The sequence below is a fragment of the Salvelinus namaycush genome, chromosome 7 (genome assembly GCF_016432855.1).
Source record: "Salvelinus namaycush isolate Seneca chromosome 7, SaNama_1.0, whole genome shotgun sequence".
NCBI classification, from domain to species: domain Eukaryota; kingdom Metazoa; phylum Chordata; class Actinopteri; order Salmoniformes; family Salmonidae; genus Salvelinus; species Salvelinus namaycush.
Window position 1 is genome coordinate 29761704 of NC_052313.1, and position 24173 is coordinate 29785876.

General features: G+C 42.0%; 1 protein-coding gene across 1 annotated transcript in view; it reads left to right on the forward strand.

Moving 5' to 3' along the window:
* LOC120050430 (uncharacterized protein C18orf63-like) overlaps positions 1 to 24173 on the forward strand; it is a 38118-nt gene that overhangs the window by 5496 nt on the left and 8449 nt on the right. Inside the window, exons 2-10 of the mRNA XM_038997020.1 lie at positions 3575 to 3712; positions 4039 to 4117; positions 5778 to 5834; positions 6224 to 6335; positions 12265 to 12306; positions 14412 to 14488; positions 16371 to 16477; positions 22160 to 22256; positions 23345 to 23430. Of these exons, the coding sequence (XP_038852948.1) occupies positions 3579 to 3712; positions 4039 to 4117; positions 5778 to 5834; positions 6224 to 6335; positions 12265 to 12306; positions 14412 to 14488; positions 16371 to 16477; positions 22160 to 22256; positions 23345 to 23430 (791 nt within the window). The 5' untranslated portion in view covers positions 3575 to 3578. The remainder of the gene's footprint in view (positions 1 to 3574; positions 3713 to 4038; positions 4118 to 5777; positions 5835 to 6223; positions 6336 to 12264; positions 12307 to 14411; positions 14489 to 16370; positions 16478 to 22159; positions 22257 to 23344; positions 23431 to 24173) is intronic.

Below are 24173 nucleotides of genomic sequence, written 5' to 3' on the forward strand. Positions count from 1 at the left end.
TACTGAGCTGACCTTAACAGCCTTTCGTCCACTTGGCCACCTGAGCCATGGAGCAAATTAAAAGGGGGGAGCAAACTTGTTTTTGCAGCTCCACTTTTTTTTTAAACCAGAAAGGATCATAATCCATTGGATAATTTGTCAATTTTCACTTATTTTTGAGCTAGTCTGTATTTGAAAAAAATATAAATAGTATAATTGTGTGACATGATTGAGTTCTTCAAACCCTCTCTCCCCCGTCACCCCAAGATGAATGATTTTGACTACTAAAGTTTTGCTTCACTACATGCTCCACTGCTTTGGTTGGTGCATCTAGAAACCACAAGTTTCTGTCCTATAATGAAATGGCCCGCAAAAGAAAATTCAAGGAACCTCTTTACCTATTTTGGTGTGCTGTTGTTACATTTGTATTAGTGTTTCGAATCCGATGCGCTCAGGGTGTTGTTAGGTGTCATTTGCGACATGCATCATGAGCAAAGTCATTGTAACCTATCATTTCACATCCCCTGTGAGAACTATGAGCAGGGGATGATTTGGTTTTGCTGTACCACAACCGAAGCCTGCCAGCAGCCTACCTACTGTTCCAAAGGTGGCACCTTGTCCATTCCGATGTAGAATAACGCATGCCTCTAAACCTTTCAATAGTTAACCATATTACCAGAGCTTCTTCATCTTATTACTATTTCTATGGCGGATTCTCGGCCGCAATTTATGGAAAATGCCAAAACTTTGGAGATAATACAACTAGATAAGGTTAGCTAGATAAGGTTAGCATGTTAGTTAGCTACACTGACAGCTGTCAGTGCCCCATTTGTTGATGTTTCTCCACTCCAATTGGAAATCACCTTTGCGTTCCTTCCCACTCCCAATTCGTGAATATTTTTTATAAGTATCATGTGTAAGTCATTCTTCAGAGGTGGAACCTAAACGAGCAAATAAACTAATAGGGTTAAACTCTCCTCCATACCAGCTGCTATCAGCTTGCTCAATAAGCTAGTATTTCTGGTAGTTGTGTACATATTTCTGTATATATTGTTTTTGTGTATATTTATTGTTATGTGTTTATGTATTTTTACTATGCGCTGCAAAATTAATTGCCCCCTGGCGATAATGAAGACTACTCTACATTTCCGCTCTAGAACAGGAATTACGTGGAAATAGGGCTGGCATTGCCCTCTGGTGGCGTGCTTTAAAGCTGCAACAAAATGTGTAGAATTGCAGGAAATCACAATAGCTTAAAATGTGCAAAATGTTCTCTCCGATGCCAAGCCTTCAAAGTGTTCCTTCCCAGGGCCTGAGACTTGGTTGGTCCGGCCATGCACTGTCGAAGTCAGAGTAAAACTCCTTGTATGCTATTTTTTCTCACTCGAGGGGTGTTCTGATTGTGAGGGGATCCCTGATAAATTTGCGATCACACACAAAAGGGGTCCCCAGCCCAAAAAAGTTTGAGAACACCTGCTCTACAATTTGCTTTAACACCTTATGATTCATATCAACAACAAAAAAAGGACCTAGCTAGCTTCAACTCCATGTTTATGTTTTGGTTGTTCATAGGTAGGTTCATTTTTAAACAGAAATTATGTCTTGCTTCAGATAGGTTTGAGGGTAACCTCAAACCTATCTGCTCGGTAATGTTAGGCTATAACTAGCTAGAATGTTAAACCAAATTGATCTAGCTACACATGATTGTCACCAGCAGTGTGTGTGGCACACTAGCTGTTACACCCTACACTGCAATATCACTTGCAAGTTAATGTTAGAGAGCGGTACACTAAAGATGCTTGCAAAGGCATCAATTCCACAGTTATTGGAAGCCTTGAGCACAATGACAGGAACATACAGTACCTTGCAAAATTATTTACCCCCCTTGGCATTTTTCCTATTTTGTTGCATTACAACCTGTAATTTAAATGGATTTTTATTTGGTTTCATGTAATGGACATCCACAAAATAGTCCAAATTGGTGAAGTGAAATGAAAAAAATTACTTGTTTCAAGAAATTCTAAAAAATAAAAAACGGAAAAGTGGTGCGTGCATATGTATTCACCCCCTTTGCTATGAAGCCCCCAAATAAGATCTGGTGCAACCAATTACCTTCAGAAATCACATAATGAATTAAATAAAGTCCACCTGTGTGCAATCTAAGTGTCACATGATCTGTCACATGGCCCCAGAGTCTGCAACACCACTAAGCAAGGGGCACCACCAAGCAAGCAGCACCATGAAGACCAAGGAACTCTCCAAACAGATCAGGGACAAAGTTGTGGAGAAGTACAGATCAGGGTTGGGTTATAAAAAATATCAGAAAATTTGAACATACCACGGAGCACCATTAAATCCATTATTAAAAAATTGAAAGAATATGGCACCACAACAAACCTGGCAAGAGAGGGCCGCCCACCAAAACTCACAGACCAGGCATGGAGGGCATTAGTCAGAGAGGCAACAAAGAGTTCTAGTTTATATTTTCTATGTGGGGTTCTAGGTTTATTTTCTATGTTGGTGATTTGTATGATTCCCAATTAGAGGCAGCTGGTTATCGTTGTCTCTAATTGGGGATCATACTTAAGTAGCATTTTTTTCCACCTGTGGGTTATGGGATATTGTTTATGTTTAATTGCCTGTTAGCACTGCATTGTTAGTCACGTTTCGTTTATTCTTTATTTGTTTTGTCTTTGTCTTTATTAAATTATGTGGAACTCAACGTACGCTGTGCCTTGGTCCGACATTCATTATTCGTGATAAACATCGTGATAAACACCTCTCATCACCCCGAGAACACCATCCCCACAGTGAAGCATGGTGGTGGCAGCATCATGCTGTGGGGATGTTTTTCATCGGCAGGGATTGGGAAACTGGTCAGAATTGAAGGAATGATGGATGGCGCAAAATACAGGGAAATTCTTGAGGAAACCTGTTTCAGTCTTGTGTTTGTGATAAACGTGATAAACAGATTTGAGACTGGGACGGAGGTTCACCTTTCAGCAGGACAATGACCCCAAGCATACTGCTAAAGCAACACTTGAGTGGTTTATGGGGAAACATTTAAATGTCTTTGAATGGCCTAGTCAAAGCCCAGACTTCAATCCAATTGAGAATCTGTGGTATGACTTAAAGATTGTTGTACACCAGCAGGAACTCATCCAAATTGAAGGAGCTGGAGCAGTTTTGCCTTGAAGAATGGGCAAAAATCCCAGTGGCTAGATGTGCCAAGCTTATAGAGACACATCCCAGAGACTTGCAGCTGTAATTGCTGCTAAAGGTGGCTCTACAAAGTATTGATTTTGGGGGGGTGAATAGTTATGCACGCTCAAGTTCTCCGTTTTTTTGTCTTGTTTCTTGTTTGTTTCACAATAAAAATATTTATCATCTTCAAAGTGGTAGGCATGTTGTGTAAATCAAAAGATACAAACCCCCCCAAAATCTATTTTAATCCAGGTTGTAAGGCAACAAAATAGGAAAAATGCCATGGGGGGTGAATACTTTTGCAAGGCACTGTAGGACACTGTATCAACAGAGCAATTGTTCATTGCTTGACACAGCCTAAGACCCTTTCAATTATATTTCTGTCTTTCAGCAGGATGAGTGGAACTGAAGGTGGAGAGCAGTCCCTGTTCTTTCTAATTCTCCCTGACCTGAGGAAGCTGTGCTGTGTCACCCTGTCCTTGCAGTCTGATGACGGAGAAGTGAGAAACAAGCAGGTGAAAACATGCAGGTGAGACAGCTGCTCAGAGTTTGCTTGGAGGTTGCTTGAATAAATACAGGTTCTTATTTTTTGATTGATGAATTAAAGGACGGCAAACCTCAAAATGCCCAATCTCTTCTTAACCCAATGGTAATGTATTTATCTTTCTGTAAGAAACTCAGGTTGTTTTTGAATGAATTATAAAAACCTTTGAGGTGCAGAAAGGATGCACAGAACGATTGCACAGTTATTCTCTAGTTTAAAATCAACTTTTTACATTGTATTAAAGTGCATTGTTGCTGTTCTCAGGTTAATAAGCGGACCAATTGAATTAACTTTCCTATATTCACTTTCAGGGAGCTGTTGTTATTGTATGCAGACATCATTGCCTCTCCGGTATTGGGGTGCTTCTCAGAGATCACAATGGTGATGGCGGTAAGTGGGCACTCAAGTCCGTATTTAATAGTCCACGAAACAGACAGACTAATCTCCCGTGGGAAGATTCTGAGTGTAGACCGAGGGAATCTGCCAGGACTGAATGGGATGTGTGATATCCGAGCAGCATTAGCTCCAGTTTTTGGGTTTTCATGTTTGGTAATTTGGACATATCAGGATTGGGCGAAGGCGGTGCTTAAACCGCTTGCCCACGAGTGCTTCGGGGGGGTGCTTTGGCTGTGAGTTTCCATTTGCGAGGGTGAAGACTTCATTTTTGCCGGAACACTCAATTTCTAACACGTTTGAACACAGAAATGAATCAGGCAGCTGACCAAGTTACACAAGAATTTACTTCTGGTTTTAATGTTTGGCAAAATGTACTTGTGGCAACCAGCCAACACAATACGTTTTCTCCTGCAAATATCTGAGTAAGATGATGATACACTTTTTGAACCAATCAGTTGAAAATCATGCATTTATGAATTCTGTGAAATGTATTTTACTCAGTATTGTCAGTAGTTCCCCTGTATACTTTGTCTCATACACTTTCATTAGTATGATTACCAATGACTGCACTAAAGCAGGTCATTGGAGCCTTTGATCTGGCTTGTTTACCAATTGTTGGAGGTTATGTAAGTGCACAGTGAGTAAAACACCACCTTCACATGCCATGTAACATGACACCAACCAGGTGTGCACGCAAGGGAGGCTTTGTCACGACTCTCCAGTCATAGGAAATGGTTTGTTTTTCTTAGAGGGAGATATATGGGTTGTCTTCATTAGGCACCAAATGGAAGACAATGGACTGAAATGGGAAAGGACTTAAGAAACGCTCATTGTCGATTTCAGTTGCAAAAAGTTTGAAAGCAGTTTCCTTTGCATGCCCTAATGAACACGACCCTGGATTTTCTAGGGATTTTGAGGAAGGATTTACCCCGTTTCACATTGCACGATTACAAAATCGGCTTCTCGCTCTAATCTATCATTGTAACTCATTAAATAGTAGTGTTTAATAATCTTATATGGAATGGGTAGCATAATGCAACATAAAAGGGTACTCTTTCATTCATTCATTCATCCTCTGAAATACGTTATTTGGTTTAAATGGATGATGTAAACAGGTTAATAGTGTGTGAGAAAATGAGAAATGTGTGATGTGTAAGTGAGTGTAACGTATGTGTGTGCGTGCCTACACATATCGTGCAGAGGCTTGTTGCACGCAACCCAAAATAGTTGGTCTGCATTCCAAACACTGTCATTTTTTTCACCCCTTTTGGATTGTAGCCAAAATAATAGATTTGTCCAAATGTAATATCATTTTAAGCTGCGTATAACGGTTTGAGCTGCTTTACAAAAACAACAGGTTCTCCATATTTTAATCTTAATTTCAAACAAAAACAATCAATGGTTTTCTATTTGTGAAACACCAATAACTTCCTAACTGCATGTAAACATGTAATCTACATTGTGCATCTGCTCCAGCACTCCATTTGCTTTCACTAGTGCTCCACACACAGTTCTGGTGAATCATTGACTGTGTTGCAGTTGTTTAACAATCTTCCCTTTTAACCGAGTGTGTTATCAGAAGAGTCAATGATCCCTTATTTGACCAAATAATTGTTTGTTTCATATTGTTGAATTCAAACTTTTCCCCCAACAGATTCCCTTTTTTAAAAGAGGAATAGTACAATCTTATATACAACGACACAGTCTGCAGGTAAGCTTGGGCTGGCCTACTTGTCATCCACTTTCACTCATTACTTCTGCAATTTTGACCAAGTTTAGAAACCAATTCAGATACATTTTTACAACTATGCTAGTCTTACATTCATTATCCACATCCACATTTTAAATATCATTGCATGTCAAACAGTTGTTTTCCATGAAATGTGAGATATTTTGTTCTTACTTCTGTTATTTACTACTTGAGAGGTCTTGCCCTGCTTTTCTTGTGACCCTTGAAAGGTCACTGAAGCCCCACAGGGCTCAGTACTAGGTCTCCTGGTTGAGAATCACTGATATAGAATGCTGTATCATAGACGGGTGGATGCTGTCCCGTCTAGTCAGTTAAGTTACATGTAGTCTCTCTGTGTTGTGTTTGGGCAGATGGGCTCTCCTCAGAGGGTTCTCCCTGGTATTCTGCAGACCTGTCTGTCCTACTCCTTGACCAGCAGGCTGGCTCCAAACTGGAACAAAGTCGGACAGTTCCTTATTGCTGGTTTGTACTAGTACTGTATATAGGAATATGGAATTAATATAATGGTACTGTTTTAAGTTAGTAATATTGTTATGGGCTAGTTATTATGATATACAGTAGTTAGCCTATCACCAGTCTGTTTTATCTAGGAGAGGAGATCGAGGAGGCCTTCTTTCTAAATTGTATTGTTTTAAACTCATCCATCATGGGTGACGGAATTTCACATTTACACAGTAACAAACCCCAGAAACAGCAATGCTGTAGAAATTTGACAGTGGTATCAATAGATGACTCGTAATCTGACAATGGTGCAAACACAGTCCTTCCCATAGCTCCAGCCTTTTTCACAACCATAACCCTAGTCTCACTTTTTAAAAACATTAACCCTTACCCTAGCGCAGGCCCTAACTGCAGCCCCTTTTGAAAGCCCCTCCCTAATCCCTGGTATTTTCCCTTGCCCTTTTTTATGGCTCATCATCAAATTTAAGCGTTTGTCATTTACAAAGTAAGAAAAGGGGATAGTTAATAAACTGTTACAGGTCCCATTCTCTTGGGCCTGATAACATTGAATTGTTTCCGTCTTTTGTAAAATTTTGCTTCTAGTTGGAAGTGATTTCGCTAGGCGGTTGCAAAGGTCACTGTTTAATCGCAGACCTGTTGAGAACGCATGTCTATAATCGCAGTGACTCTGCAAATATGTTACACCACCCTCCATTACCTTCACCTTGGGCCTATTTGATATGATAGTGAGTATCACACAGGGCGCTACACACACATACACACACACATTTACATTTAAGTCATTTAGCAGACGCTCTTATCCAGAGCGACTTACAAATTGGTGCATTCACCTTATGATATCCAGTGGAACAGCCACTTTACAATAGTGCATCTAAATCTTTTAGGGGGGGGGTTAGAAGGATTACTTTATCCTATCCTAGGTATTCCTTAAAGAGGTGGGGTTTCAAGTGTCTCCGGAAGGTGGTGATTGACTCCGCTGTCCTGGCGTCGTGAGGGAGTTTGTTCCACCATTGGGGTGCCAGAGCAGCGAACAGTTTTGACTGGGCTGAGCGGGAACTGTACTTCCTCAGAGGTAGGGAGGCGAGCAGGCCAGAGGTGGATGAACGCAGTGCCCTTGTTTGGGTGTAGGGCCTGATCAGAGCCTGAAGGTACGGAGGTGCCGTTCCCCTCACAGCTCCGTAAGCAAGCACCATGGTCTTGTAGCGGATGCGAGCTTCAACTGGAAGCCAGTGGAGAGAGCGGAGGAGCGGGGTGACGTGGGAGAACTTGGGAAGGTTGAACACCAGACGGGCTGCGGCGTTCTGGATGAGTTGTAGGGGTTTAATGGCACAGGCAGGGAGCCCAGCCAACAGCGAGTTGCAGTAATCCAGACGGGAGATGACAAGTGCCTGGATTAGGACCTGCGCCGCTTCCTGTGTGAGGCAGGGTCGTACTCTGCGAATGTTGTAGAGCATGAACCTACAGGAACGGGTCACCGCCTTGATGTTGGTTGAGAACGACAGGGTGTTGTCCAGGATCACGCCAAGGTTCTTAGCGCTCTGGGAGGAGGACACAATGGAGTTGTCAACCGTGATGGCGAGATCATGGAACGGGCAGTCCTTCCCCGGGAGGAAGAGCAGCTCCGTCTTGCCGAGGTTCAGCTTGAGGTGGTGATCCGTCATCCACACTGATATGTCTGCCAGACATGCAGAGATGCGATTCGCCACCTGGTTATCAGAAGGGGGAAAGGAGAAGATTAATTGTGTGTCGTCTGCATAGCAATGATAGGAGAGACCATGTGAGGTTATGACAGAGCCAAGTGACTTGGTGTATAGCGAGAATAGGAGAGGGCCTAGAACAGAGCCCTGGGGGACACCAGTGGTGAGAGCACGTGGTGAGGAGACAGATTCTCGCCACGCCACCTGGTAGGAGCGACCTGTCAGGTAGGACGCAATCCAAGCGTGGGCCGCGCCGGAGATGCCCAACTCGGAGAGGGTGGAGAGGAGGATCTGATGGTTCACAGTATCAAAGGCAGCCGATAGGTCTAGAAGGATGAGAGCAGAGGAGAGAGAGTTAGCTTTAGCAGTGCGGAGCGCCTCCGTGACACAGAGAAGAGCAGTCTCAGTTGAATGACTAGTCTTGAAACCTGACTGATTTGGATCAAGAAGGTCATTCTGAGAGAGATAGCAGGAGAGCTGGCCAAGGACGGCACGTTCAAGAGTTTTGGAGAGAAAAGAAAGAAGGGATACTGGTCTGTAGTTGTTGACATCGGAGGGATCGAGTGTAGGTTTTTTCAGAAGGGGTGCAACTCTCGCTCTCTTGAAGACGGAAGGGACGTAGCCAGTGGTCAGGGATGAGTTGATGAGCGAGGTGAGGTAAGGGAGAAGGTCTCCGGAAATGGTCTGGAGAAGAGAGGAGGGGATAGGGTCAAGCGGGCAGGTTGTTGGGCGGCCGGCCGTCACAAGACGCGAGATTTCATGAGGGGAGAAAGAGGTCAAAGCACAGGGTAGGGCAGTGTGAGCAGAACCAGCGGTGTCGTTTGACTTAGCAAACGAGGATCGGATGTCGTCAACCTTCTTTTCAAAATGGTTGACGAAGTCATCCGCAGAGAGGGGGGGGGGGGAGGGGGAGGAGGATTCAGGAGGGAGGAGAAGGTGGCAAAGAGCTTCCTAGGGTTAGAGGCAGATGCTTGGAATTTAGAGTGGTAGAAAGTGGCTTTAGCAGCAGAGACAGAAGAGGAAAATGTAGAGAGGAGGGAGTGAAAGGATGCCAGGTCCGCAGGGAGGCGAGTTCTCCTCCATTTCCGCTCGGCTGCCCGGAGCCCTGTTCTGTGAGCTCGCAATGAGTCGTCGAGCCACGGGGCAGGAGGGGAGGACCGAGCCGGCCTGGAGGATAGGGGACATAGAGAGTCAAAGGATGCAGAAAGGGAGGAGAGGAGGGTTGAGGAGGCAGAATCAGGAGATAGGTTGGAGAAGGTTTGAGCAGAGGGAAGAGATGATAGGATGGAAGAGGAGAGAGTAGCGGGGGAGAGAGAGCGAAGGTTTGGACGGCGCGATACCATCCGAGTAGGGGCAGAGTGGGAAGTGTTGGATGAGAGCGAGAGGGAAAAGGATACAAGGTAGTGGTCGGAGACTTGGAGGGGAGTTGCAATGAGATTAGTGGAAGAACAGCATCTAGTAAAGATGAGGTCAAGCGTATTGCCTGCCTTGTGAGTAGGGGGGGAAGGTGAGAGGGTGAGGTCAAAAGTAGAGGAGTGGAAAGAGGGAGGCAGAGAGGAATGAGTCAAAGGTAGACGTGGGGAGGTTAAAGTCACCCAGAACTGTGAGAGGTGAGCCATCCTCAGGGAAGGAACTTATCAAGGCGTCAAGCTCATTGATGAACTCTCCAAGGGAACCTGGAGGGCGATAAATGATAAGGATGTTAAGCTTGAAAGGGCTGGTAACTGTGACAGCATGGAATTCAAAGGAGGCGATAGACAGATGGGTCAGGGGAGAAAGAGAGAATGTCCACTTGGGAGAGATGAGGATCCCAGTGCCACCACCCCGCTGACCAGAAGGTCTCGGGGTGTGCGAGAACACGTGGGCAGACGAGGAGAGAGCAGTAGGAGTAGCAGTGTTATCTGTGGTAATCCATGTTTCCGTCAGTGCCAAGAAGTCGAGGGACTGGAGGGAAGCATAGGCTGAGATGAACTCTGCCTTGTTGGCCGCAGATCGGCAGTTCCAGAGGCTGCCGGAGACCTGGAACTCCACGTGGGTCGTGCGCGCTGGGACCACCAGGTTAGGGTGGCAGCGGCCACGCGGTGTGAAGCGTTTGTATGGTCTGTGCAGAGAGGAGAGAACAGGGATAGACAGACACATAGTTGACAGGCTACAGAAGAGGCTACGCTAATGCAAAGGAGATTGGAATGACAAGTGGACTACACGTCTCGAATGTTCAGAAAGTTAAGCTTACGTAGCAGAAATCTTATTGACTAAAATGATTAAAATGATGCAGTACTGCTGACTGGTGAAGTAGGCTAGCTAGCAGTGGCTGCGTTGTTGACTATGTTTGAAAGTGTTGCTGGCTAGGTAGCCTCGATAACTGGCTAGATAATTACTCTAAACTACACAATTATCTTAGATACAAGGACAGCAAAGACAACTATGTAGCTAGCTAACACTACACTAATCAAATCGTTCCGTTGTACTGTTTCGGTAGAAGTTGGCTGGCTGGCTAGCTAGCAGTGTTGACAACGTTAGGACGGCGAAAATAGCTGGCTAGCTGACTTTGTTTAAAAGTGGAGCTGGCTAGGTAACCTCGATAACTGGCTAGATAATTACTCTAAACTACACAATTATCTTAGATACAAAGACAGCGAAGACAACTATGTAGCTAGCTAACACTACACTAATCAAATCGTTCCGTTGTACTGTTTCGGTAGAAGTTGGCTAGCTGGCTAGCTAGCAGTGTAGCACTGGCTAGCTAGCAGTGTTGACGGCGAAAATAGCTGGCTAGCTGACTTTGTTTAAAAGTGGAACTGGCTAGGTAACCTCGATAACTGGCTAGATGATTACTCTAAACTACACAATTATCTTAGATGCAAAGACAACTATGTAGCTAGCTAACACTACACTAATCAAATCGTTCCGTTGTAATGATTCGGTAGAAGTTGGCTAGCTGGCTAGCTAGCAGTGTTGACAACGTTAGAAGATTCGATAATTCGATAATAATCTGAACTACACAATTATCTTTGATACAAAGACGGCTATGTAGCTAGCTAAGAAAAAAAGTGCTAAGATCAAACAAATCAAACCGTTGTACTGTAATGAAATTAAATTAAATGTAATACTACCTGTGGAGCGAAGCGAAAATGCGACCACTCGCTCCAACCCGGAAGTTCAACGTCTCTTTAACAAAAGGTGTTCACAATAGTCAGTATTATTGCTAGTAAATATATAGTTGTTATTTTCTAGAAAACTAGCTACAGTCAGTCCACCTAGCTAGCTACGGTGTTGAACTCAGACTGATGGTGGGGGTTAAGTAACATTAACACACAGAGAGAGAGAGACTCACACACGCGCACGCACGCACACACACACACAAACAGACACAGAGAGAAACGCACACACTCATCAATAGATGACAAGTACAATTTTCATTTTTTTATTGAACCTTTATTTAACTAGGCAAGTCGGTTAAGAACAAATGCTTATTTACAATGACGGCCTACACACAGGCCGCTGTCTATTTCCAAATGTTTTCTTGCCCTTGACTGAAATGAGAAAAAGTGAAAATGTATTTGCACTTAACCTGGATTGCCTTTTGTTGCCTTCCAACATATTCCGCTATTTGAATGGATGGGATCCATGAACAGCCTGTCTGGCAGTTATTTAGATTACGACTTTGAGAACAGCGCTGCTTAGACAACTACAGTAATGCTATCATTAATGCTGCATCATTACTGCCGTTTCCTCTCTTGCAGACCCCCCAGCCCCCATAATCTATAAATAAATTAAGCTGATTATTTTATGACTCCTTCTCAAGAGCCTGGCCAAGAAGAGAGAAAATGTATCTGAGGTCCTCCAAAACCTGTTTTACATAAGTGTGTCCATGTCTTATGATAACACATCGGGGGAAGGCCAGACTGTCCTTCGACTTGGGAGTTTGTTCCGTGCTAAACGCGACCTTCCTTGCCAACTTTATTATTTTATATCTAGTCTTTCATGGCTGCCAGAATGACACACACGTAGACACGCACATATGCATGCGCACACACACACACACACACACAGACAGACAGAGAGAGAGACACACACACACACGCGTATACACACACACATAGACACACACAGAGAGAAACACACACACTCATCAATAGATGACTAGTACTAATCCAACTACATTGTACTGCAACAACACTACTGTAGGTTTGATTACTTAACCATTTCTATTGATCTTGTTCACTTTTTAGGGAGGGATTTTCTGGCTGATTCGAAGAAGCTCAATGCCATTGGTAGGTGTTTGAGTGTGAATGATCAGCTGTTACACTTTCAGTATCCTTTACAACATTGGTTTAGAAGTTATTTGAGCTATTTCTCAAAGCCTTTAACCTCTAGCTCTCGAACCACAGTGGCATACGCAGAGCCATAAATAGAGATATAGAGGTCACTATACTATATATGGCTCTGGGTTGAAGGTTTCCTATAGTGGAAAGGCTATAATGACAATTCTAGTTGCTATAGCCAAGTGCATTAGGCTTAACTCTTGAGTTATTGTTAATTACTCAGTAAGATACAAATCTTAGTCAATTCAAATAGTCAATTCAAATAGTCAATTCAAATAGTCAATTCAAATAGTTCTCACGATGTATTTGGACAGCGACGCTAAATAAAAAGATGTGTCTCTACTCCAGAATTTTATATTTGAGATCAAATTAGTTCGAGGCGACAGTACAGAATTTCACCTTTTAATTGAGAGTTGTGAAAATAGAAGATGGCTAATAAACACTCTTATATTCATTGGATACTGCCATGTTAATAAAAAAATCATGAGTGAGATAATGATGATGAGTGAGAAAGTTACAGAGGCACAAAGATGATACCCCTGAAAAAATGCTAACTTTCCAGTTTTTCGTCATGGTGCATCTGTTGTTGTAGCCTCTAACTTTTATACTCATCATTGTTCATGATCCATTCATGTATTATCTGAATTATGGCAACATCAGGATGAATTTAGAAGTGTTCAGAAACATCTCTGCTCATTTACAAAGAAAATTACTCCAGATACCATTCCCCATTCAGTTGCTATTGGAAAGAATACACCCAAAACAAACTGCAAATGCACCCAACAAGTTTGTTGTCACAATCTTGATGTAGTCATTGGGTTCACGCTATTTGGGACCAAATACTGCTAGACTACTTACTACACTGAACAAAAATATAAACATAACATGTTAAGTGTTGATCCCAAGTTTCATGAGCTGAAATAAAACATCCCAGACATTTTCCATTCGCACAAAAAGCGTATTTCTCTCAAATTTTGTGCACAGATTTGTTTACATTCCTGTTAGTGAGCATTTCTCCTTTGCCAAGATAATCCATCGACCTGACATGTATGGCATATCAAGAAGCTGATTAAAGCATGATCATTACACAGGTGCACCTTGTGGTGGGGACATTAAAAGCACACTCTAAAATGTGTAGTTTAGTCACACAACACAATGCCACAGGTTTTGAGGGCGCGTGCAATTAGCATGGTGACTGCAGGAACGTCAACCAGAGCTATTGCTAGAGAATGTTCTGAAACAAAGTTCTTCCATGGCCTGCATACTCACCAGACATGTCACCCATTGAGCACATTTGGGATGCTCTGGATTGACGTGTACGACAGCTTGATCCAGTTACCGGCAATATCCAGCAACTTTGCAGAGCCATTGAAGACGAGTGGGACAACGTGTCGCGCTGCATGAGGCAAATGGTGGTCACACCAGATACTGACAGCTTCTACCCCCAAGCCATAAGACTGCTGAACAATCAATCAAATAGCCACCCGGACTATTTACATTGACACCCGGCCCCCTTTGTTTTTACACTGCTGCTGCTTGCTGTTTATTATCTATGCATAGTCACTTTACCCCTACCTACATGTACAAATTACCTTGTTATTTTATTGTGTTACTTTTTATTACATTTTTTACTTTAGTTTATTTAGTAAATATTTACATTACTCTATTTCTTGAACTGCATTGTTGGTTAAGGGCTTGTAGGTAAGCATTTCACAGTAAGGGCTACACCTGTTGTATTCGGTGCATGTGACAAATTAAATTTGATTTGATATCCAATTCAAATTGCTGGAGTATAGCTTTACTATCGAAATACATATGGTCAGGACTGTACTGTACATATAAACTTTCACCTGACATTGATATGGCATGACTAAGTGAAAAATCTACTTGAGTAGAAAGATGTTAGGATTCGCCCCTGTACTGTACAGTCCTCATCATATGTATTTGATGGAATTATACTGAGTTATATTTTGGGTTATTTAGGGCACTTTAAAATGAAGTGTTACCGGCCTCTAATCCAGCAGAATGACAAGGTTCTATGTTTCCATTGCCAGTGATGGAGCTGAGTGCCAATGAGAGCCAGCTGTGTGTCAGTGTGGAGGCCAACACTGTCCGACTCCCTCCAATCAGGGTGAGCCCAGCAGCCAGTCAGATCACCCCTACGTACTCGCGCACACACACACACACACACACACACACACACACACACACACACACACACACACACACACACACACACACACACACACACACACACACACACAGCCATCTGTTAAATATTGCAGTAAAGAAAAGCTATTGTCTCACTGTCTGATATTCCATAGAACACTGCTAAAACAGAAGTACGTTCACTGGCAATTGTTTCCCCCCCAACACAATATCTTGTACCATGCATCACACTGCCAGACAGACATTAAAACCTGTCTAGGACATGCGTTCCGCTAGCGGAACCCCTCGACAACATTCCGCTGAAAAGGCAGCGCAGAAAATTAAAAAAATATTTTTTAGAAATATGTAAATTTCACACATTAACATGTCCAATACAGCAAATGAAAGATAAACATCTTGTTAATCTACCCATCGTGTCCGATATTTTTTTTTTTGCTTTACAGCGAAAGCACAACATATGATTATGTTAGATCACCACCAAGTCAAAAAAACACAGCCATTTTTCCAGCCAAAGATAAGAGTCACAAAAAGCAAAAATAGAGATAAAAATTAATCACTAACCTTTGATGATCTTCATCAGATGACACTCATAGGACTTCATGTTACACAATACATATATGTTTTGTTCGATAAAGTTAATATTTATATCCAAAAACCTCAGTTTACATTGGCGCCATGTTCAGAAATGCCTCCAAAATATCCGGAGAAATTGCAGAAAGCCACGTCAAATAACATAAATACTCATCATAAACTTTGATGAAAGATACATGTTTTACATAGAATTAAAGATACACTTGTTCTTAATGCAACCGCTGTGTCAGATTTCAAAAAACTTTACGGAAAAAGCACACCATGCAATAATCTGAGACGGCGCTCAGAAAATATAAATACATTTCCGCCATGTTGGAGTCATCAGAAATTACATTATAAATATTCCCTTACCTTTGATGATCTTCATCAGAATGCACTCCCAGGAATCCTAGTTCCACAATAAATTGTTGTTTTGTTCGATAATGTCCATTATTTATGTCCAAGTAGCTACTTTTGCTAGCACGTTTAGTACACATATCCAAACGCTCGTGCAGGTCCCAGCCGAACGTCGGATGAAAACTTAAAAAAGTTATATTACAGGTCGAAGAAACTTGTCAAAATAAGTATAGAATCAATCTTTAGGATGTTGTTATCATAAATATTCAATAACGTTCCAACCGGAGAATTCCTTTGTCTGTAGAGAAGCAATGGAACGCAGGTCGCTATCATGTGAAATGCGCGTGACCAGGACCTGGCTCTCTGCCAGACCACTGACTCAAACAGCTCCCATCCGGCTCCACATCACAGTAGAAGCCTCATTGAAGGTTCTACAGACTGTTGACATCTAGTGGAAGCCGTAGGAATTGCAAACAGATCCATATCCTACTGTGCATTCAATAGGGACTGAGTTGAAAATCGACCAACCTCAGATATCCCACTTCCTGTTTGGATTTTTCTCAGGTTTTCGCCTGCCATATGAATTCTGTTATACTCACAGACATCATTCAAACAGTTTTAGAAACTTCAGAGTGTTTTCTATCCAATAGTAATAATAATATGCATATATTACCATCTGGGACAGAGTAGGAGGCAGTTCACTCTGGGCACGCTATTCATCCAAAAGTGAAAATGCTGCCCCCTATCCCAAAAAAGTTAACAAACTACACACTTCATCAAGTATTTCTACCTTAACCATTCATCAGGTTGTCATTATAATAATTTGTTCTCAGAGCATTCTATTTAGATTCTCATTAGTTATCTCTAGTTGTACTTTGTAATATTTACTTTTTAAGGATTGTATGGTTGACTTTTAGTTGGCGGACTTTGACATCCCTCCCACGGTCCTGAGGAACTTCCATAGCCAGCCAGATGCTGTTATCCAGACCTCCATGTCTAGCAACTGGTGTTACATTCTGCCAAGGTCAGCACTTTGACACATTTTCTTTTCTTTTTAAAGGTAGACTCAGCAATTTCACAGCGGTCACGTAATCACATTTTGGTAGACACTTTTATACACAGCGACTTACAGTAGAGAGTGCTTATAGAGAGAAACTTATAATATCTGAAAATATGCTGTAGCTAGACAGTGCCTTCGGAAAGTATTCAGACCCCTTGACTTTTTCACATTTTTGTTAGGTTACAGCCTTATTCTAAAATTGATTAAAACAAATTCCCTCATCCATCTACACACAATACCCCAAAATGACAAAGGAAAAACTGTTTTTTATAAATTTTTGCAAATGTAAAAAACATTTAAAACTCAAATATCACATTTACATAAATATTCAGACCCTTTACTCAGTACTTTGTTGAAGCGCCTTTGGTAGCGATTACAACCTTGAGTCTTCTTGGGTATGACGCTACAAGCTTGGCACGCCTGTATTTGGGGAGTTTCTCCAATTCTTCTCTGCAGATCCTCTCAAGCTCTGTCAGGTTAGATGGGGAGTGTTGCTGTAGAGCTATTTTCAGGTCTCTCCAGACATGTTTGATCGGGTTCAAGTCCGGGCACTGGCTGGGCCACTCAAGGACATTCAGAGACTTGTCCCGAAGCCACTCCTGCGTTGTCTTGCCTGTGTGCTTAGTGTCGTTGTCCTGTTGGAAGGTGAACCTTTGCCCCAGTCTGAGGTCCTGAGTGCTCTGGAGCAGGTTTTCATCAAGGATCTCTCTGTACTTTGCTCCGTTCATCTTTGCCTCGATCCTGACTAGTCTCCCAGTCCCTGCCGCTGAAAAACATCCCCACAGCATGATGCTGCCACCACCATGCTTCACCGTAGGGATGGTGCCAGGTTTCCTCCAGATGTGACGTTTGGCCTTCAGGCCAAAGAGTTCAATCTTGGTTTCATCAGACTAGAGAATCTTGTTTAGTTAGGTGCCTTTTGGCAAACTCAAAGCGGGCTGTTTTGTGCCTTTTACTGAGGACTGGCTTCCGTCTGGCCACTCTACTATAAAGGCCTGATTGGTGGAGTGCTGCAGAGATTGTTGTCCTTCTGGAATGTTCTCCCATCTCCACAGAGGAACTACAGAGCTCTGTCAGTGACCATCAGGTTCTTGGTCACCTCCCTGACCAAGGCCCTTCTCCCCCTATTGCTCAGTTTGGCCGGACGGCAACTCTAGAAAGAGTCTTGGTGGTTCCAGAAAGCTTCTTCCATTTAAGAATGATGAAGGCCACTGTGTTCTTGGGGACCTTCAATGCTGCAGAAATGTTTTGGTACCCTTCCCAAAATCTGTGCCTTGACACAATCCAGTCTCGGAGCTCTACAGACAATTCTTTAGACCTCATGGCTTGGTTTTTGCTCTGACATGCACTGTCAAATGTGCAGGGTTGCAAACTAGTCACCTTTAGGCGAAATTCGCTGTTTTGAATCCAAAATAGGTGACCTAAGTGATTTGTGTAGATTCTATGACAAAAGTTTGTGCGTGGGAGGGGAGGGGGGGCTTTGGATCACTACTGGCTGTAAGCGAACAAGTGATGCGCGTTTGGAGCAATACTGGCTGTATCCAAGGCTCAGCCAATCGTTCACATAACAACAGAATGCAGCATGCTACTGAAGAAACAACCAATTTGCTCTGGAAAGACAGCAGAGATTGGAAAGGCAGTTTGCAAGTTACAGAAGCGCATCCCCTGAACGATAACAAAGAGGTAGGTGAGAAGCCTGACCACGGAGACGGGGGTGAGAAGGTGATGAAGCGTACTTCATGAGCTCTAACTGAAAAACAACTGGCATTTGGAAAGTTTGAGGTGAGGGAGAAAGTGTGGTGGAACAATTATTGTTAACATTGTTAAGTATCCTGCTAGCTGGATCGAATTCTGCATTAGCTAGCAAGAGAAATGTTCAGCAACATTAGCCAACTTAACTGATCAAATAGTTGAGTTTTTGGTGTGAAAATTAGCTGGCTAATAAAGTCTGACAGCTAGCTAACGTTACAACATCAGATGAGCTAACGTTAGTAACCTAACCAATTGGCTATAGTATTAACTGGTATACGACTCCTTGCCGTTCCTCAAGTTATAACGCATTAGTTGCTTACTGGGCCCTGGCAATCTGTGTGAAATGTTAACTGGCAAATTAACCAACTACTATCTGTGAACTAATGTTTTCCCTCGACAGTATGTGGTTAATTTTCAGAATGAGTGAATTAGGTGAAAATGAGGCGTTGCTTGTGAAACAAGTGGATTCAGGGATCAAGTGTAGCTGGAGCTGGGCCTGGTTTATGCTGGATGCCACTATAGAGGTGTCGTGTCTTTGGCATCATTAAAGTGAAGACGGTTATTTTATCAAATCAATTCTCTGTAATTATTATTACGTGATTAAACTAATCATGTAAATATAATTAACTAGGAAGTCGGGGCACCAAGGAAAATCTTCAGATTACAAAGTTATAATTTTCCTAATATAACTCTTCAGATATTTTAATATCTGATCAATTAGTCTTCTAATTATAATTATTCTTTACCTCACGTTAGTCTCATTCCAAACGTCATAAATTGTTGGTTATCTGCACGAACCCAGCCTTTACTATGAATCATCCATATACCAATTGTCTTAATAATTTATTTACTAACTAACTAAATAATCACAGAAATGCATAAACAAACAAACAGTAGATATGGTTACAAGGAAATGGTAGGGGAGGTTCCCTAGTGGGCTAAGCCGATATGACGGCTTGGTGGACAAAGGGAAGTGGGTGTGGACTGAGGAGGGCAGGAAAGACAAAAGCAGTCACTACACAGTTGATAATTATATTAATTGAAATGCTAATCCTTTGCACATGAACGCTCACTCATTCGGGAATAATTGCAATCAATATATATTTACGCCCAGTGTGTTGTCGTGATCTCTGTTGGAATCGTCAGTCCTTCTGTTGGAGAGTCAGTTCTTCATTGTCTCTCTCTCTGCCTCCCTGAAGATCAAAGTCTTTAGAGTACCATTCAGAAATGTTCTCATAGAATAGATGTTTCGGCAGTTGTCGGTCTTCGCATCCCAGGGTGACATAATTTCTAGCTGCAGACTAGTAATTAGTATCTAAGATTTGCTCTTATTCTGTCGGGATCGATAGTCTCAGAGTTTAACCGTTTCCCGCCGTGAAGCCAATGCTCCACGTGGTATGGTTAGGAATTCAACAACCATTGCAACCTGAGCTTAAACTGAGGTGATCGAGGTACGCGTGGTCTGAAGAGGATTTCCTCAGGATAAGGTTTTATTCGTAACAATAGAAAAGGCGGGTCTATGGTGCCAGGTCATGTCTGTGCTCATGGGGGCGGGCCAGTGACTTAGTTAAACTTTAAAGGGAATACAATTCTCTTTCGTTAAAGGTTTACAATCAGCTTACATCATTTCACAAATAGTTTCATCTTTACTCATTAATTTTATATAAGAATTATATACAAACCCCATAATTGAGAAATGTACATATTCAGAGATATACTGTAGTTATGTGTTTCCTCTCCTCTCTGAGGTCACCAAATGAAACACACTCGTCATACCTGTCCTTTGAGTGTCCACAGACCATTCCCACCTTCTCACAAGTGGACATTTTGTATCAAATTCCCAGTTCGCCATGTGAAATCCTTTGTTCTCTCTATGTGTCTCTCTTTCTGCATGGCCAGGGGGAGAGAGTCTCCTCCAGGAATTTATGACCTGAGATAACAGAACCTGGGTGTAGGGGAGAGAGAGAGAGAAAGAGGGGGATGCTGCGATCTATACCCTGAAAGGGCCACGTCATGACAGAGGTGAAAGGAACACCACACACTTTCCCTCTTTCTCACTTTTTCAATACAGTGGATAAAAAGGGGTATGCCAAGTGTAGTCTCTGCCTGAAAGAGATCAATTATGTCAACAAAGGGTATCTGGTATATTGTAGAACAGATGTTCACAGGCAGAAAGTGTACAATGTAATAATGTGCAGTGTAGTCCAAAGATATTGCTTTTATTGTGTTGAACTTGACAATAACACTTGTGTGTGAGGGGGGATAATTTCATTTTTTACTTTTGCACACATGTAGCCTTGTGCACCTGATCAATGTCTATTATAGTGGCCACTATAATAGAGCAAAAATAGAACGCCTATTTGTTTCATTCTATTTCTACTTTAAGATGTTTTTTTCCCAAGTGCAATATTTAGACGTGTGTGGTCACAAGCGTTCTATTATAAAGGCTGTCATGGCTAACTGCAATATTAGTGTATTGTTTTTTCTCAAGACTTGAGTGTCATTTGCAGTAAAGTCTAGGCAACAAATAAGATTGGATTGCTTTCTTTAAATGTTTTATTTTACACATAGAGACTGATCATGTAGCTCGTATATTCTTTGCTATTTAATTAGTTAAAACCTGCATTTCCCACTAGCAGAGATTTTGTGCATGTTTCAGTGCAAAAAAAAGGGGCCCCTTTTTGGGCCTTTACCAGTTTGCATCCCTGCAACTTTTGGAACCGTATATAGACAGGTGTGTGCCTTTCCAAATCATGTCCAATCAATTGAATTTACCACAGGTGGACTCCAATCAAGTTGTAGAAACATCTCAAGGATGATCAATGGAAACAGGATGCACCTGAGCTCAATTTTGAGTTTCATAGCAAAGGGTCTACATACATACATATGTAAATAAGGTATTTCTGTTTTGTATTTTTAATACATTTGCAAAAATGTCTAAAAACCTGTTTTCACTTTGTCATTATGGGCTATTGTGTGTAGATTTCTGAGGATTCTTTCATAAGGCTGTAACGTAACAAAATGTGGAAAAAGTCAAGGGGTCTGAATACTTTCCGAAGGCACTGTACATTTTCATACTTTTTTCATACTTTTCAAACTTCATTCCCACTTCTCCTGTGGGAATCGAGCACACAACCCTAGCGTTGCAAGCACCATGCAGATTCTTTCTGTATTCATAATAACAAGTGTTACGAGCACACGGGCAGGGGTTTGTACACAGGTACGTGCACACAGGCAGGAGTTTGAAAACAAAGACACTGTAAACCAGTGGAGGATGGTGGGAGGAGCTATATGAGGACAGGCTCATTGTAATGGCTGGAATGGCATAAATGGAGGGGGGAAAAACATTGCGATGACAGGTTGGATTGAACTGTTGATATGTCATGGAACTTGAATACTTATGTATGAACAGAGAATAACATAAAACGTAAAAACATCAAAATCAGGGTGGGGCTCTATTCCATTTCAATTCAGTCAATTCAGGAAGTGAACATACATTTAGCAATTTCAGTTTACCTCCTGAATTTACTGAATTGAAATGGAATTGAGCCCAGAACTGATCAAAATAGAATATAGGTATAGGTTTAGGATCTTCATTTGAGGTTTAAAAAGGCTTCTGAAGTTTGTAATTTTCACTTTGAAATTTCAGACTTGATTTTCCCTTAAGATAAATATATCAAACCCTACAAACATGTCCATTAATTATAATCAAATAATAATTCATGTTTCCTGTTGCTGCGGGATTATTTTCCTGCTGTAGCAAAACTGACTAAGATTTGACAAATTAAGATCCAAATTAAGGTCCGACATCTGTACAACCTGTCAATCTTGTATGTCTTTACTGATATGTTATAGGTACACTTGATATATAGCTTCCGTCTGTGTTGTGTGTAGCATGAAAAGGGGTCAGATCGTCAGCATCAGTCACCGGATGCCCACCGAGAGCCCCTTCCAGTGCTACGCTGATATCCAGAATCACTGGAGCAGTTTGGTAGGTTACAGCCTGGTCCCACATCTGTTTGTGCTGTCTTGCCAACTCCTATAATCACTGTCATGACAATGGCCATAGGAGTTGGCAAGACAGCACAAACCAATCTGAGACCAGGCTAGGTAAGTTACACTTCACATGAACTACTTTTCATAAGGGCTGCCATAAAAGAGACATCTCATATGTCATAACTACAAGTTTTTCCTGACTACGTTACCTGACTAGGAAAAGCTCTGGGCCCTAGTTAAAGGTTATGATTCCAGGTTGGGTCAAGCTCCCAGACTTATTCACTAATAGGTTACCTACTGTAATTGGCTAGGCATAACGCCTGCTTGCTAGCTTACCTAAATGATATGTAGTGTCACAACCATGTCAAGTTATTTGGCATCAACTGATTTCTGTTATGTCAACAATAATGCAAACTCACATTGGCGTCACACAACACACACACGTGGACTACTCCAGGGAACTGTTGTTCTAACTACAACCACAGGATCAAACTCGACAGGTGGTGAATGACATCCCATTGCTCACATCTTGTCTGTCAACATCTGTCAGCAACTAAACATGGACTTGGCCCGGCGCAGTGTGTGTGCTTGAGTGTGCCTGTATGCGTGTGAGTTTGTGTGACAGTGTTTGTGTGTGGACTTGGCCCTTCAGAATGACGGTATGACTCACTAACGTTGGCTGGAAACAAGCCATCAGATTTCACACCCACGCTGCCTAACAGTTTACTCTACCATCATGTTGTTAATTAAGGTCCCGTTGCTCCTAAAATGACCAATGATAAACATGCATTGCCAAAGCCTCACTGGCCTGTGAGGTTGGGCCAGTGGATAGAACAAATGGACGGGACAGCTGGCTGATAGTAATGCTCGACACGTTAGTGTTGGTGTTGGTCTGTCGTCACATCTGGGTGAGTGCTTAACATCCAGAGACGGGTCACAAACAAATAATCTCCCTTGCTGTCTCTTCTACTCACCCCCTCTGTTTGACACTGCTAGCTTATAAACACACACACAATACACACTCGCACACAGTTAACGTATTTGTCCTTACTACTTCTTCCTTGTTTTTTTTTGTTTTTTCAGTATGGCTACCAACTCCCCCAAATTGATGAGGAAGAAGTGATTTATTGCAACGTATACTTCAAACTGGTTGGAGAAAGGCTGTTCACGTATCCTTTTAAGCCTATAGTATGGATTGGGGACCATCGGAGGCATCTGCCTTTGGCCAACCTGTTGACTGTTATGTTGTTACACTGACTCAAAACTGTCACGTTTATGTCTACTCATGCAACTATTATTGTGATAAGGCACAGTTAGTGTTTTCTTGTAACTGCTTGTAACCAGCATTTGTCCCTTGATAGGCTGTAAAATGAAACAATCGAAATCTGGAGAGAGAAAATAACAAAACAAGCCGTGTAAAATGGTTCACATATGGTGTTCTTCAAGCCAGTGTTCACTCTTTAAATTCATTCAAATTTGGCATACATTTCAATTCATCTTAAAGGGGCAATTACATTGTTTACAAATAATGGAGTAAAACAAGCTTATATTTTGGCTTCTGATGGGGTACAACAGTTGAACTAAACTCGTGAGGAATTTCTAAGTTATATTTTTCAAACATCAATGGCTATACATCATTCATTTAAAAGTCCAAAAATGGATGTACCAATCCCAGATGGGTCCTTTAAAGTGAGCTCCATCCAGACAGTGAACATGTTACGTTTCTTTAAAGGCCCAGTTCAGGCAAACTAGATTTTCCTGTGTTTTAGAAACTCAGCAAAAAAAGAAACGTCCCTTTTTCAGAACCCTGCCTTTCAAAGGTAATTTGTAAAAATCCAAATAACTTCACAGATCTTCATTGTAAAGGGTTTAAACTGTTTCCCATGCTTGTTCAATGAACCATAAACAATTA